The sequence below is a fragment of the Capsicum annuum genome, chromosome 8 (genome assembly GCF_002878395.1).
Source record: "Capsicum annuum cultivar UCD-10X-F1 chromosome 8, UCD10Xv1.1, whole genome shotgun sequence".
NCBI classification, from domain to species: domain Eukaryota; kingdom Viridiplantae; phylum Streptophyta; class Magnoliopsida; order Solanales; family Solanaceae; genus Capsicum; species Capsicum annuum.
In genome coordinates this window covers 168,753,204-168,769,525 of record NC_061118.1, presented here as the reverse complement: position 1 = coordinate 168,769,525, position 16,322 = coordinate 168,753,204, and the positions used below count along the sequence as shown (strand labels likewise).

At 32.0% G+C, this 16,322-nt stretch overlaps 1 protein-coding gene across 2 annotated transcripts; it reads left to right on the top strand.

The window, feature by feature from the left end:
- Positions 1-13,245: 13,245 nt before the first annotated feature.
- LOC107840380 (EEF1A lysine methyltransferase 4) lies at positions 13,246-16,320 on the top strand. 2 transcript variants are annotated; one of them, XM_047395137.1, is made up of 8 exons: positions 13,263-13,424; positions 13,511-13,607; positions 14,029-14,167; positions 15,246-15,328; positions 15,431-15,565; positions 15,729-15,833; positions 15,982-16,196; positions 16,304-16,320. In XM_047395137.1, exons 1-7 carry the CDS (start codon positions 13,348-13,350, stop codon positions 16,111-16,113), a joined length of 768 nt encoding a protein of 255 aa, XP_047251093.1. In that variant the 5' UTR covers positions 13,263-13,347; the 3' UTR covers positions 16,114-16,196; positions 16,304-16,320. The 2 variants fall into 2 exon arrangements, with proteins under 2 accessions (XP_016539709.2, XP_047251093.1); XM_016684223.2 differs by lacking the exon at positions 16,304-16,320 and having other exon boundaries at positions 13,246-13,424; positions 15,982-16,281.
- The last annotated feature ends 2 nt before the right edge of the window (positions 16,321-16,322 follow it).

The following is a 16,322-nucleotide window of genomic DNA, read 5'->3' as shown; positions in this document are numbered from 1 at the left end:
CTATTGCAACAGCTCAATAATAACGGCTTTTATCGAGTCTCAAACTGCTATGAAAAGGTAAGAAGTAATTACTGTAAAAGAAAAAGTTGTGACTTTTCACAGAAAATAAAATGCCACTAGTTTGAATGTAATTAATACAACGGAGTTGAACAGTCTTGCCTTTTAGCCTGACACATCAAGATTATATTATAGGTCCCTCAATCTTCATTCAACTCTATTTATTTCTTGCATTTTTTCCTTTTGCGTGACATCTTCAACACTTCTCTTCAAAGAGCATATTCCTTTCTCGTTGAGGTAAGTTTTTCCTGGCATAAATTTACCAGTTTGTCGTATACGTTGTATGAAATTGTGAATATTTTTCTTTATATTTATCAATTCATGCGTGTTTTAGATATGGCTGATCTTTTTTCGGACATTGCTATTCTACGTGACACAGTATGGAAACTTTAAAGGCAGGTTAATGACCTACAGAGCGAGTTGGTCACTGTGAGAGCGACAATGTTCAGAGAGATGCAGAGGCTGATGAGAGCCCTGCTGCTGCGAGTTGATTGGGATAATAATAATTAGAATGTGTTTTTTCTTTTAGCGTATGTATTTTTAATTTTTCTATATTGGATCTATACCTAATGTATTTTATTTTTCATTTAATGAAAAATTTACTTTTAGTCAGACTTTGGCGTTTTAATTCCTATTCAATTTTCATTCTATTTTCTTCTAATTTAATACATTTTAACATGTGACGGTTGGAGGCAATGTTGAATCCAGTAGCACTAGCAATTTTAGCTTTTGAGTTCTTTCTACAGTTGGAACCGATTGGTCATCTGTTGGGTTTCAACAAATTATCCATCTATTTCAACAGATTTTCATCTGTTGGGGAAAAGCATTCCAGTTGTTTGTGGAACTGTTGAGAATAATTGTGATCTGTTGTATTATTTAAGTTCATGTTTTGCCTTATTTTATTGATGCACAAGTTATTTAAAAAAAGGCATTTTATATATAATAAATGATAACATTAGGTTCACAACAATGAGTTAAATATATAAAAGTCCCTAACAAACAAACAACAACACAAGTTTCTGCAATTACAACGATCGTGGTGGATTATGATTCCGGCATGTAGTTCTTTTATGGCCAGCGCACTTACATATGGAGCACTTATTTCTTCTTGATGAAAATGATTCTTCAACTCCACGCCTCCTTTTATATGGCTTTCTTCCCAGTTTGATAATGCTTGGATCAATATATGGAGGAGGTGTTAATCTCCCCATAAGCTCTACTAGAACAACCCAAGATTCTTCAGGAGGCACCGGAGTAATATGCCCACTATATGTCATTTCATATTTTTTCACCGAATAATATTGAGAGGAGTGCTCGTAAACTTCAGGTCAATATTTATGGCTGTATTGAGCTCGAAGGGCTACCATAGCATGTGGACAAGGTATTTTGTCCAAGTCAAAACTCTACACGTACAAGATCTTGTTTGAAGATCGACCGTGGTAGCATCACCATGACCGGTGATACGAAATTTGTAATTTGCTATTTGATGAGAGAATAACCTATTTCCCAAACTGATGTTCGTTGATATTTTCTTTTCGATTTCGAGAACAAATCGGGTTTTTTTTTCTGGGCACTTGAACTGCACACGCCTTTCATTAAAAAATTGCTATATTTCTCATTTATTTTTTCAAACATAGCCTTGATGGGAAATTCTCTTTCATCACCAAACAATGAATTCACCGATTCAGCTATGTTTGATGTCATAATATTGTACCTATAGAAAAGAATCACTTAGTACGACATCAAACTAAAATTATAAATCAAACAAAACATTAAATTTATAAGAATGTACCTATTTGCTGGACAGAATGGCCGGCTCCATCTCTCGAAACTGACACGTGCAAGAAATTCTGCTACCTTGAAATTCACATCCGCTATTTGATTGAAATGGTCTAAAAACTCCTCTCTACTATATGCTTTAGCTACTCTATAAAAAAGGGTGACGACCCTTTCGTTGTGATAATTGTTTCGAATATTCTCTCCAAGATGCCTGATGCAACAACCAAAGTAAGCTGAAGTGAAGAAAAGTGAACCCATCTTTGGAATACTTGGATGCCTATCCGATACAAAACACAACACTTTGGTATCTTCGACGCAGCGTCACAGTTGTTCAAAAAAAATCCATAAGAGGCATCACATTCCTTGTCCGCTACACAAAAAGCGACAGGAAAGATATGATTCTCTGCATCCTGCGCCACCGTCGCTAACAGAACTCCATTATACCTACTCCTCAAGAAGGTACCGTCGACAGCTATGCCTTTTCTCAAATGTCGAACACCTTGAATCCAAGCACCATAGGATACAAAAAAGTACTTGAACCTTCCATTTTTATCCAAATGCAATGTCGTCTTACTTTCAGGATTTGTGGACTCAATCATGTAATGGTAAGCATCCAAGACTTCATACCCATGCTCGAATGTCCCCCGAACCAGGTCCTTGGCCATTCCCATGGTCGTATATACCTTCCAATAACTGACCAGGACACTCAAATACGTAAGGAGTTGATTGGACATAAGCCTTGTTGAAGGGCCTTTGCCATCGGGGAAACTACTCCTGAAATATTCACCGAGGACCTTTGCCGTGACGTGAGGATTTTGGCCTGAGATGTGCTCCAAACCACATGTGTGATGCTTTCCATGTTTATGAATGACGAATCTGTCAGAACTTACGTACTTCACCGCTCTCAACCACCATTTGCAGTTCGAATTAGCACATTTGAAGCAAAAGGCGCTGCTCGAATTAATCACCTTTTTTATTCTGAAATCCTTTTTCACGCAAGAAATAAACTAAGTGTTAGATAGTTCATTCTTGTCTTTGAATGACATTCCAATAAAAAAGCCGGTCCCGTTGTCTTGAAGAATTCCAGGTTGTGTCAATTGAGAAGAACTGCACATTGTATTGGTCGCATCAACGGGCGTAGGTGTTTGATCATCATCTGGAATATTCATGTGTAGATCATCCAACCTATCATCAAAGAAGTCTTCTTTGTTTTTTTCTTCTTCTTCTTCTACGTTCTAGTTCTCATTCTCTCTCGTCTTTTCAACCATGTACACCCTTAACACCGGCCTGGTTAAATCACTTAGATAAGAATGCAACCGAACCTGATCGGTTATCTTGAAAGGCAATACCCTCTGATTTTCAAAGGAGTTGTGCATGTAGCTGATGGCGAATTCTTCCGATTGACAATTCAGTCCACAAAAGCTGATGATTAAGTTCATAAAATTATCATACGAAATATCACTTTGGACTGTCATAGCTATCGTCTCTAGCATTTCACCCTCTTTCCAACGCCATACATATCGATTGCTCTTCTCGACCCAATGACCATGACAATCCACCCCTATTGTTATTAATCTCTCCATTAGTGGTTCCTAAATAAAGTCATTTGTTAAAAAAAGTTGATAGTGATTTCATAGTGCCGTGAATGAATCCCAATAGATATGTTATCTGTTGCAACAGGTAAGTGATGAGTCGCAACAGATTCTTACCTGTTGAGATTCATGTTACAGGTCTGAATATCTGTTGCAACAAATGAATCGCCTGTTGAAATTGATGTTATAGCTAAATCACCTTTGAAGTTGATTCCAACAGATGAGTGACAGTTGCAACAAATAATTAACCTATTGCGATAGATGACTTACCTAATGCAACAAGTTATTAATCTGTTGTAACCTATGTTGGAATCGTGTTCGGGTTCTGTTGCAACAGGTAACTAATCTATTGCAACATATATGTCAAATGTTGCAACAGATGAGACATCTGTTTAAACATGAATCCAACATATCAGTCTTCCTTTGAAACAGATGTCTCATCTGTCGCAACAAATGATTTATCTGTTTAAACAGATGGATTTTATGTTGAATTCATGATTGGGTTCTATCTATTGTTGGAAAATAACAACACAATAGCAGTTACCCAGATGAAAAATTCAACTAAAAATCATAATTTGACTTACCAACGTCTCCTATGAAGTAATGCCAAAGTGGAAAGCGATGTTAGAAACAAAATTTGACCAAAGAAATTGGTCAAATAGCAACAGTAGCGGTAACAACAACAAGAAAAAATGGTCAACAAGAACAAGATGAAGATGATAATAAAGTAGAAGATGATGATAATGAAGCAGAAGATGATGAATGAAGTATCAGCAACAATGAACAACAAAAATCGCTAAGATAGAGAAATCAACAAAGGGTGAGAAGAGAGAGAAAGGAGCATTTTTCCCTCTGTTTTTCGTTATATAGGCTAACATTTGGACTAAAGTGTAAATTTAAAAATTTATGGGTTATTTTCAAACTTCCCCAACTTTCTTAATCCATAATAAAGTAATTGTCACCTCCACCTAATAATTAAGACTTGTATCACCTACACCTCATTTTAAAACTCTTTTATCACCTGTGGCCCAAACCCCCATGTTTGGCAATGAATATTATTCGCAAATTAAATATTCCCTTTGTTGCATTTTATATATAATCATTTGATCAGATACAAAGCTTAAGAAATAAATAATAATTTTGTAAAGTTTAGAAAATTATTATCCTTAAAATTTACTTTTTAATTGTTTTTTCTTATAAAGTGGGATCCATTTTTAATTGTTAAAATGATATGATGTCATTAAATAGTTATCAAATAAGGAGAGATGACATTCTTTTTTAGATGGTAAAAAAAAATGATGATACATAAAATGGAACGAGGGAGTATGTTTTTATTTTATTTCAGAATATTTGCTAAGCTATACATATTTTGAAAATACATTTTCGTAACATTTAGATTTAATGAAAAAAAATCACTATTTTTAAATTCACTTTTTGTATTTTTAAAAAATTTTTATCAAAAAAATCTAAAGTTTATATTTTCATAAAATAATCTAATTTTCATAAAACTCTAAATATTTTAAATTTATATTTACTTTTTATATTTTTTTAATCTTAAAAATACAACATTTCTAAAATATTTTGGTCAAGCACAACTTCAATTCTATTTTCAACTTCAAATATTTTCTCCATTCGTCTTTACTTATCACATTTTGACTTGATACACACATTAAGAAAAATAATTAATAATATAGTTATTTTACTAAAGTACTCATATCAATGATGCTTATATTATATCTTGAAATTAATTTGAAAAAGTAATAATTAATGCTAAGGGTAAAAAATATTTTTTTTTTATATATCAAAAATAACAAGTAAAAGTAGAAATACAATTAGAAAATTAATGGCAACTAAAATCCAACATAGGAAGTGTCAAATAAAATGATGTTTTTGGTTTTCAGGGCCAATGGGTCCTTAGTTCTTCTGCTTCACGTTCTTAAAGGAAAATATTAAAAATAATTTGACTAAATTATTTGTATTTATCTCTTTACTTTTTTAATTTAATATTTTTCTTTTCTGCACTAAGAATGCAAACAGACAACTAATAACTATTCTCTCCGTTTTAAATTATTTGTCCCAAATTGAGATAGCATATTGATTAAGAAAAATAATTAATAATATGTTTAATTTATTATAGTACCCCTATTAAATAATGTTTATATTTTAATTTGAAGAAAAGGTAAAACATAGAAAAAAATTTGTCTCTTCTTGATTAATGAAAAAAAAAAGTAAAATGAAAAATCAAATTAAGAAATTTGGGATGGGTAATTTGATAGGGAGGGAGTATATCTTAATTTTGTGAGATAATAAATATTATGAATTATATTTTTTTAGTAAGGATGATAAATAGGAATGGAGAAACATTTTTTATAAATTAAAAATATTTAAATTCTCCATTTAATTATTATGGAGGGAATTTTTGGGACTTGAGAAGGATTTGATGCTGTCGGGGTTAATATGAAGTCGAACCCAATATTATATAATTTGTTATAAATGTATTTACATTATAGTGAATGTCTATCAAGATCTATCAAGATCTACTTTGATATCTATTAGGATTTGAAGCATCCGTCTTTTACTCAGACTAGGAGTAAATTTTCTTATAAATAGAGGGATTTTGTTCATTGTATTCACAATCTTATGATCTCTCATCCCTCGAGAAAAGAAATAAGAATCACTCTGTCTATTCTCTCTACTCTTCTTCTTGATTTTTATTATTTTATAACACGTTATCAGCACGAGACTCTGACAAACAAGGTGAGATTATAAATCTGAAGGATTTCAAGGTTAGTAATTCTTTATGTTATCTTTCTTTTGCTACTATTAATATAATTATTATTGAATTTGAGGAAAAATAATTGATTTGGAACCATTTATATTTTAAATTTATTCCTCAAAAATAATATTTTCAAAAAGAATGATAATATGTTGGGTTCAAGTCCCATCGATTCGTGCCTAAGACGCCTTTATATGGATAAGATGTTGAGTTTGAATCTCAATACACCATATTGATGATATTATGATGGCTAAGGCAAAATAATGAGTGTTTAATGAAAAGTCATGAAACTCGACCCATTGAATATGCTCCATTCCATGAAGTGAATGTGGTAGCAATAGATGATAAGTCTGAAATATGACAACTTACTTCATTCTTGAGGTGTATGTGATAGCAGTGCATAATATATCTGAAAGAAGACAAGTGATTGAATGCACGAATATAATAATGATCATCAAAAGTGATGATATTTTCACACGCTTATATGATTATAAGATATGCTAGTGAAAAATTTTCTACATCATATGTATGCCTCGATTAGCTTCTGAAGTAGCAAAATCTTGAAAGAGGTTATAAGCTATCATAATTTGATAGGCTTAAGGCACAAATATATTTCATTCCTGTGGAATGAGAAACTTATTAATGCAAACGTGCATTTGATTGTGATTGTATCACAACTCACCTCCGAAAAAGGTTGGATAATTTTGAAATCTACTTCTTAGTAGTAAATCTAAGATTTATTCATGTAATAGTAAATCTGAAATTTACTAAAGAAAAAGTACATGTCATGGTAAATTGGGAGTTTAATAGAATAAAAGTTCATAAATTGATATGAACGATTGTGACATCTCAAAAATGTGCATGTATTGAAGAACTATAAGATTCTTCAAGAATTGTTTATGCCGTTTGTTCTCATGACAAGTTGGTTGGACCAACTAATATTAGGATTGGATCCCTTCAAATCTGAAAATTATAAAATGTGAATAAGGGTCCGTTCATCTATCATATGATATGTTGAAAAGATGCAACATCCATTGTCAACCTGCAGTTTGACATTCATAAAGTTGCTTGCTCAGTAAAATTGAGTTAAGAACATAATTTTCAGATTGTGTAATCAAGATAATTCATCTTGGTGGTGATGGTTTAGCATTGAATGTCTTCGATAAATATCTAAACCACTGTTAATGAGAACAAAACTTAATGTATTGGTGTGAAATATGATATATTGCAATAGTATTTGTATGCATTAGACCAATAAATTATGATTATTTCTTCCAGCTCAATTGGTTCTGGGTTGGGAACCAATTATTCCATCTAATAATTTTGATGTGCGGTATACGATTAATAAATATACCATAATGTACAACGATGGATTCCTCAAAGAAGTAGAGGCTGTATGTTAGTTTTCCTAACATAAGAGGGAGATTATAAGCGCTATGAAATATGTTAAGAATTATCACCAGATCCTCATCCAAAAGACAATTCAAGTCAAATGCCGAAAGCATCTCATATTAAGTGCAAGTGCTCTTATTTTGTGTTCCTAAATGCCAGAGTCTATGCATGGGTGAAGCGTGGTAGACTAATCGGTTCCAAATGAAATAGTCCTTGAAAAATAAGAAACAAATAATCATAATAAGAAGGCAATGAACCGTTGAAGAGCCTACGACATAACACCTCATGAAACCTTATGTAAGGTTCATGTGCCTGAAAATAATGAAGTGATGAGATCTCAAAATGTTAAGCCGTATTGTGAACCGATAAAAAATGATATATCATCAATATCTTTGACACAATATTGGTGCAATATTGTGAAAGATTACGAGGATCTGAATTCTACGTTTATTTAAGCATGCTGACGTAAAAACATTTATCAAATGACATGAAATGATGCATTTTGGTAAGCGTAAAACTTATTTGATTTGCAGTCCAGGCACTTGAAGATGTCACTCATGAAATGCTGAATATTGTCACTTGACAAAACTTATGTGAAAACTTTTAAGGATTCAAACAACTTGAAGCATATAAAAGTTTCTGAGAAACTTATTTATAATCCTTATTTATAGATTATTTGCTAAAATTCGAAATATATCGAATTGGATTGGTTATGAAGTATCATATCTTAGTGCAATTGATGCACTCATGCACCTTGCAAATACTACAAGGCCTATAACCCTTTCAGTCAATTTGTTAGCAAGGTATATTTCTGCTCCTACTATGAGACATCAAAATGGGATAAAACACATGAGCTTGTTTTATTCTAAAGGTTGCAGTCCCGATCTTATTAGTCATGCTTATAATGGGTACTTATCTAACCCGCATAAAGCTTGGTCTCAAATAGGCTATGTGTTCATATGTGGTGGTACTGTCATGTCTTGGAGATATACAAAGCAGTCTATTGTAGCCACTTCATCGAATCATGCTGAGATAATAGCTATTCATGAAGCAAGCCAAGAATGTGTATGGTTGAGGTCTATGATACATCTCATTCGAGAAAAATGTGGTGTGAAATATGACAATCTACCCACAATTTTATATGGAGATAATTCAGCATACATAGCACATCTTAAGGGAGGATTCATAAATGGAGATAGAACGAAGCACATTTTGCCAAAGTTTTTCTACATACATGAGCTACAAAAGAATGATGATATTAATGTGCAACAAATTCGTTCAACTGACAATGTGACTGATTTATTCACCAAATCTTCTCCAATTGCAACTTCAAGAAGATGCTGCACAAGATCGAGATGCAAAGGTCAAGGATGTTCTCATTAGCGGGAGTTAATACGCGTTGTACTCTTTTTCCCTTACGAGGTTTTGTCCCACTGGGTTTTTCTTGTAAGGTTTTTAATAAGGCAGCCGAAATGCGTATTATTAGAGATGTGTACTCTTTTTCCTTCACTAGATTTTTTTTCCTACTGGGTTTTTTTCTAGTAAGGTTTTAACGAGGCACATTATCTATCAATTAGACATTTTTTCTAGTAAGATTTTAACGAGGCACATTATCTATCAATTAGACATTCAAGGGGGAGTGTTATAAATGTATTTACATTATAGTAAATGTCTATCAATATCTACTTTGATATCTATTAGGATTTGAAGTATCCGTCTTTTACTCAGATTAGGAGTAAATTTTCTCTATAAATAAAGAAGTTTTGTTCATTGTATTCACAATCTTATTATCTCTCATTCCTCAAGAAAAGAAATGAGAATCACTCTCTATTTTCTCTACCCCTCTTCTTGTTCTATATTGTTTTATAACATAATCAATAATTTTAATTTTATAATCGTAATTCTTTTGTACTAATTAATAAGTAACTGAAAAAAAATCTATGTCAAATATTTGACTTCCCTGCATGGACTACTTAATGGTGAATTCTTTCTCATCTTGATGTATTCTTTTACGAAAGAGAATCCTTTTTTTTTTTTGGGGAAATGGAATAGAATAAATAATGATATAGTCTATATTTTGTATCGATCATAGGTAATTTACTCTATGAATAGGTTAATTCTTTGTGACTTTTCATTGTTCATGATATGCCTTGCTTCTCGACGAGCATAATGAAAATAGTGAGTCACATTATATGATAAGAGGGGTGTTCTAGTAAATATTTTTCACTTTAAATAAAAATAGTAAATCACGCTATTCTCCTATTATCTTTGTTATCATTTGCTTTCTTTTTTTACTTATTCCTTTCTAAAAGCTCCTACTTTTTTTGTGCTTCCTTAGTTACTCGCAGCCACAGCCTGCCTCTCAGTTGGAAGTGAATATTTACCATTCTTTCAACTCCCTCTTTGTCTGTTTTTTATTTGCTTGTTAATCTTATCTTTTTCTCTTCTGTTGTCGTTTAACACGAATTTGCAACTTTCGCATTCATAGTGATCTGGAGCTTTACCATTTTTTAACAAAAACAAACTTCTCTTTTAAGAGGCTACAAAAAAATTGGGAATATAAACGTGGAATTTACTGAAATTCAGGGACTATTTAAAAAATAAATAAAATCCTAATTATGGACTCAAGTGAGGGGACCAGATTAAGAGAAAAAAATCCCATCAACCAAAGAAAAGGGGTCCAACCTTATGGGAGAGATCTAAGCCATTGTTTTTTCAATCAGATGATCTCTGGGCGCCACGTGTTTAAGTACTCTTTTGTCTTCGTATGCTAGCGAGCGATATTTTCTTCCCCGTGACAACAAGCACAGCTGAAATGTAGCTCAAAAAAATGTGCATGAATTGTCAAAGCTCAAAATGGAGAAAAGAACCCAAGGCCAACACAGTCTCTTAGGAGAGTTGTTTGGTTGGAAACATATTTTTTCCAAAAAAATAATTTTAGTATAGCTATTGTGAAATTAGTTATTCCCTCCGTCTCAAATTATGTGTCGTTATTTTCTTTTTAGTTCGTTCCAAAATAAGTGTTGTCTTTCCTTATTAGGCAACTTTTTAAAGATACAATTATCTTTTTACCCTTATTGGTCTCACTTAATTAAAAAAAAAAAAAAGATATTGACACATTTTTTGATAAAGAATAATTTGGTAAATTTTATCAAGTCTTCCCTTTTTTCTTAAACTTCGTGCCCGATCAAATGGCGACACATAAAATGGAACGGAGAAAATATTTTATTATGTATATGAAATAATTTATCTTATTATTAAAATATAAATGATGAAATAAATAATTTTGAAATTAACTAATATGTTAAATCAAATATGAAATAAAATAATTATGTGTTTTATCGCATCACTAATATATCTTATGTCTTATCCCAAACGACCCCTTAGATTTGTCCTCCTATATTTAATAGTAGTATGCGTAATATTGTACCTTCATGAAAAAAGACAAATATATCAACTAATTTAAATCAGTCACTTGTATGAAATTACTTATATCCTATGGATAGTAGAAGTATAAATGGGGCTTGTCCTTTTTTATCTGGTATGAAATTATTTGCTTAAAAAGCTATTAGGGGTTGATCCCTAGAAAAGGTAAGGAATAATTAATTTTGAAATTAAGTTTAAAATAAATTTATCTTATGTTTAATTGAGATGAAATTTATGAAATAACAAATGTCATGATTAGTGTTATTTTTATCCTTCCTTAAGAATGTGATAACTAATAACAGGACAACTAATCGCTTATAATATATGTCGAATAAATTAAAAATTGAATATTGTGCTCAAATAATTTCAGATTTGAAACAAAGTTATTTCTCGTAAAGTCATTTGTAGTTCTATTCTAATTTATTGTTGGTATCAAATTTTGAAGGTAAACAAATAAATACCAATTGAGGGTAAGCAATCCCAAATTAAAATAGTAAGGCATCGTTTGGTGGAGTGTATAAGAAAAGTATAAATTATGGTAGGGGTGTTCATGGGTCGGTTATTGGTCAAAACCATAACCAAACCAACTTAGTCGGTTTTTAAATTTCTAAAATCAAACCAAACCAACACACACACAAAAAATATCGGTTTGGTTCTTGTTGGTTTAGTTTGGTTCGGTTTGGTTTTTCGATTTATAACTTTAATTAATGATGAAAGTTGAATTTTTTCTTAAAAAAATCCAATCCAACATATGAAATATCAAACGAGTGTTGTTCCTCAACCTTGAAACTAAGATGTCAATTTAATGTTATACTTAGGCAAAAGCATAAACAACACTATACAAATGCTCCTACAAAAATATTTAAAAACTACATATAAGAGAATGATATGATAAACCCCCCAAAAGGTAAACGCATAATTTTTTTGCTCAATAGGGATCAAAGAGAAAGTTCAAAACTAGTGATTAACTATAGTCTAATAAAACTCACCTATAAAATTCCATAGACAACGAGATAATTTTCACAATTAGTATCATTGTAATTCAAAGTGCGAAAATTATATCGAATCCCATAACGTACCATTGACTAGATGGAGACATATGATTCAAAGTGCTATGACTAAAGTTAAATTCATGATTAAAATTTAAAATATAAAAAATATTTATATTTTATTTATGAATAATATATAAATAATTTATATATGCATATGTATGTGTGTGTGTGTGTGTATATATATATATATATATATATATAATTTTTATCGGTTCGGTTTAGTTATTTTGTTGGTTATTTTAGAGTAAAACTAAAACCAAACCATATAAGTATCGATTTTAAAAATTTAAAACCAAGCCTAACCTAACCAAATGTCGATTTTTTTAATCGGTTTGGTTTGGTTCGCGGTTCGGTTTGGTTTTTAACCAAACCATGAACACCCTAAATTATAGTGTATTAGTATAGCTTGCATCCGTAATATTAGTATTAGTTATGCTTACATTAGTAATATTAATATTAGTTATGCTTGCATTAGTTATGTGAGATTTTTCTTATACAATATTTGATTTGATGTATTAAAAATAACATGCATTGTAATTTGTTTAATAAAATATTTATTTTTAAAAAATACCCTCTCAAATATGATAAATGAGATGTGGAAAAGTTTTGTAATTTGTCTTTGATCATGCATTGCAATTTTGTAATAAAATATTTATTTTTAAAAAATACCCTCTCAAAAATGATAAAAGAGATATGGAAAAGTTTTGTAATTTATCTTCGATCAAGCAAATGTCTCCATTATACTGAGAAAAATGAGTTGAAAGACTTCAAGTCTTTAATTAAAAAAAGATTGACAAGTGGATTTCACAATTTAATTAAGTTAAAAATAAATAAATTTACTTAAATAACTGAGATAATTATTTGACAACTGCATTAGTTGTCTCAATAATTTTGCATAGTTATCGAACATCTTTGATAGTTATTGAAACAATTTTTATAGTTGTTGAGACAATATTTTCAATTATTGGAGTAAAAATATTTAAAAAGTTAAAAAAAATATCTCTTCTAAAAATTTAATTGTCCCTTTTAATTCAAAATCCTGACCAAACTCCATGCATAATATTATTATTTTTAAGGTATTATTAATATAGGACATATGTAATAGAGGGTAATACATTGCTAAAAAAATATACCAAATAAATTACTAACAATATACTACTATACTAGACTAATGCATGCAATATTTTTATTAATACACTTTACCAAACAATTCCTAATTGGTGAATTCAGGTTTAGGGTTTTAACGAGGGAAACGCCTAAAAGAGTCGTTGTGATGGAGCGGAAGGGAGAGCCGGAAAAACCGGATATGCTTCCTTCTACGGCTTTGGCTTATCTTGATCGGAACTACTGGTGAGTGCCAGTAGTGAGTAGCAGTAGCAGTAGTACTATGTTAGTTCTTCACACCCATTCGCTTTCTCCCTTTTTCCCCATTTCAGGGATAAGAGGTTTGCTCACGAGGAACACTACGAATGGTTCAAAGATTATTCCCACTTCCGTCACTTTCTTCTTCAACATATTCAACCTCAATCTTCTGTACATTTCTCTCTCTCCCTTTATTTCTATCAGCTACTTAAATAAGCTGAAAAATTCACCTTTTTTTGCTCTGAATGTATTTTTAAATCGGTGTTGTAGCTACTCACTCTGGTCACTTTTACTTATCACGTTTTGCTTCACCACAGTTAATTTGACTAATCTTCGAGCTAAATTGAATTAGATTATTTCAATAATTTAAATTTGAAATTCAGATGTTGCGTACATCTTAAAATGTTGGTCAACGATCATATAGTTTGAATCGCAAAGCGTGACAAGTAAAAGTGAATGGAAGGAAGGAGTATTTTGGTAGTAAAAGGTGATTATTTATGTTGAAAGTAAGTCCTTTTTTTTTTTTTTTTTTCCTGAACGAAGGGAGTATTTATTGTAAAAGTGCAACTTAATTTTTTAGCTGAGGTGACAGGTGTTGGAGCTAGGATGTGGAAATTCCCAGTTGTGTGAAGAATTATATAGAGATGGCATTACTGAATTGACCTGCATTGATTTGTCTCCCATTGCAGTGGAGAAGATGAAACAAAGATTGATAAACAAGGGATACAAAGGTACGACAGGACTTTCTAGTTCATATTTATGCTATTCATCGGTTGTTTTAGTGAGGTTTGGATATCATATAAAAATTTGTTCTGTTTGATTGCCTTAGAGTATGATTTTGTTTGACGCGCGAACTTTTTAGGTGCCTTTGAAATGGAAATAGGGCCATATCCCTCTTAGGGTTGGACATGATTAATCAATTTCCTCTCAAGTTAAGGCAAAGAAAGGTTACCAACTAGTGATGGAATTCCATCTTATTAATAGGAATAAGGAAAGAAAAGAGAGGATCACTACCTCATGCTTTGTTTGTTTCTTTTACTCAAATGTCTTAAGGGATTCTTCAATTGACAATCTATTTTGTTTTTGAGTTGATCAGTGAAGTCTAATGACTTTTGGAATTTCCTTTGGTTTCATTCAATTCTGACCAATTGAACTATAGAACTGAAGTTGGTTTGTGATGGATGATCCTTCATAATAAGATTGAGGTCTGGGGTGACCTAGGATCTCATTGCTTGCCTACTCTAGATAAATTGTTCATTGATGCCCAAGAGAAAAGACACACTTTAGTACTTTACCAAGAGAGAAAAAGGAGCAAGAAGATGCTAAGAATCAGGTCAGTTTTGGAAGTTAATGGTAACTCATCTGTGCATGGCTGCACTATAGATGAGCTCGTCCAACCCTTGACTCTAAGCTGCCCGCATATTCTGTCTAATAATTCTTTTTCTGGTTGTGCTGGTGTGTGCACGATTGTTATGCTTATGAAAAAAAATGCTCCGAGCGAAGTCAAAAGCAGGCTTTGACGAGGAATTTCGATGGCAGCTTAGCCAACATTTTTCTGTCATTTAGATTAGGTGATAGAGTTTTGTGTTTTAAAAGAACATTCTTTTTTTTAATCATCCGGTACGGAGTTTGTGGGTAATTTGGGTTACAAAAACTTAAACAAGAGTATTTGCATTTGGTAATTCCAAGTAAAAGAGTTTAATCTTATTGGGTAAAAGAAGGCTAACACATAACAATAGTAATATTTATGACGATGTAAGGGTGTTGAGATGCTCCACTGATGATGTTTTATGTTATCAATGTCAACAGAAATAAAAGTGCTGGAAGCTGATATGCTAGACCTGCCTTTTGATGATGGATGTTTTGATGTGGTTATAGAGAAAGGAACAATGGTATTCTTAGAAGTTTTATTTTGCATGTACTACCTAGTGCAGCCAATTATATGTAGATTTCTGAACTTCGTTATTGAAATTGTTTGTTGTTTGACCTTGAAGGATGTGTTGTTCGTGGACAGTGGTGACCCCTGGAATCCACACTCTGCGACAGTGGAGAAAGTAACGAAAATGCTTAATGAAATTCACAGAGTTCTGAAACCTGAGGGCATATTTATCTCTATCACATTTGGCCAGGTAGTAAGAGCAACTTTTTTTTTTTTTTTTTGTAAATAGTAAGAGCAGCATGTTGTTACCAATAGCTTATCTCTTTTAATCCATACCTTTTCTCACAGCCTGGTTCTTCTTAATTCTGTTGCTAAACGCTTCTAAATTGCTTCGTTTTGCTTTTATTGACCAGCCACACTTCAGGCGCCGGTTCTTTAATTACCCTGAGTTTACCTGGTCTGTTGAGTGGAACACTTTTGGAGAAGCATTTCACTATTTTCTCTACATCTTGAAAAAGGTAAGTCACAGGTCCAGAAAGTTGTCTCACTCCACATGATGTTTGTTTATGTTCTTTTTTCCTCAGACCCATTAAACCTAAAGAAACTATGGATTTAAAATTGTTTGACACCAAGTTAGATACTGAATGCAAGTACTAACTAAGACAGGGACAAAGAGCATCATCAGATAGCGAGGAGTGCGGGGAAAAAACTTGTATACCGTCAATATGTCTATACCATGACGAATTAGAGGGTGAAGACTTTCTATTCAGAACCAACCTTGATGAGATGGAAAACTAGACGTGAAACATAGACTGCAGCTCCACTCTGCACCCTGTATTGCTTTATTTCTTTTTTATAGGACTCAGATTTTACAAAAAAAGGTCATCTTTCTATCACAATGTTCACAAGTTTATTTCATTTTAAAGAATTTGGCTGTACATTCTGGAAATCATTTGGAAAATTAGTTATAAGCTGTCCTCAACTGCAGGGATGGAAAACTCAAAGTC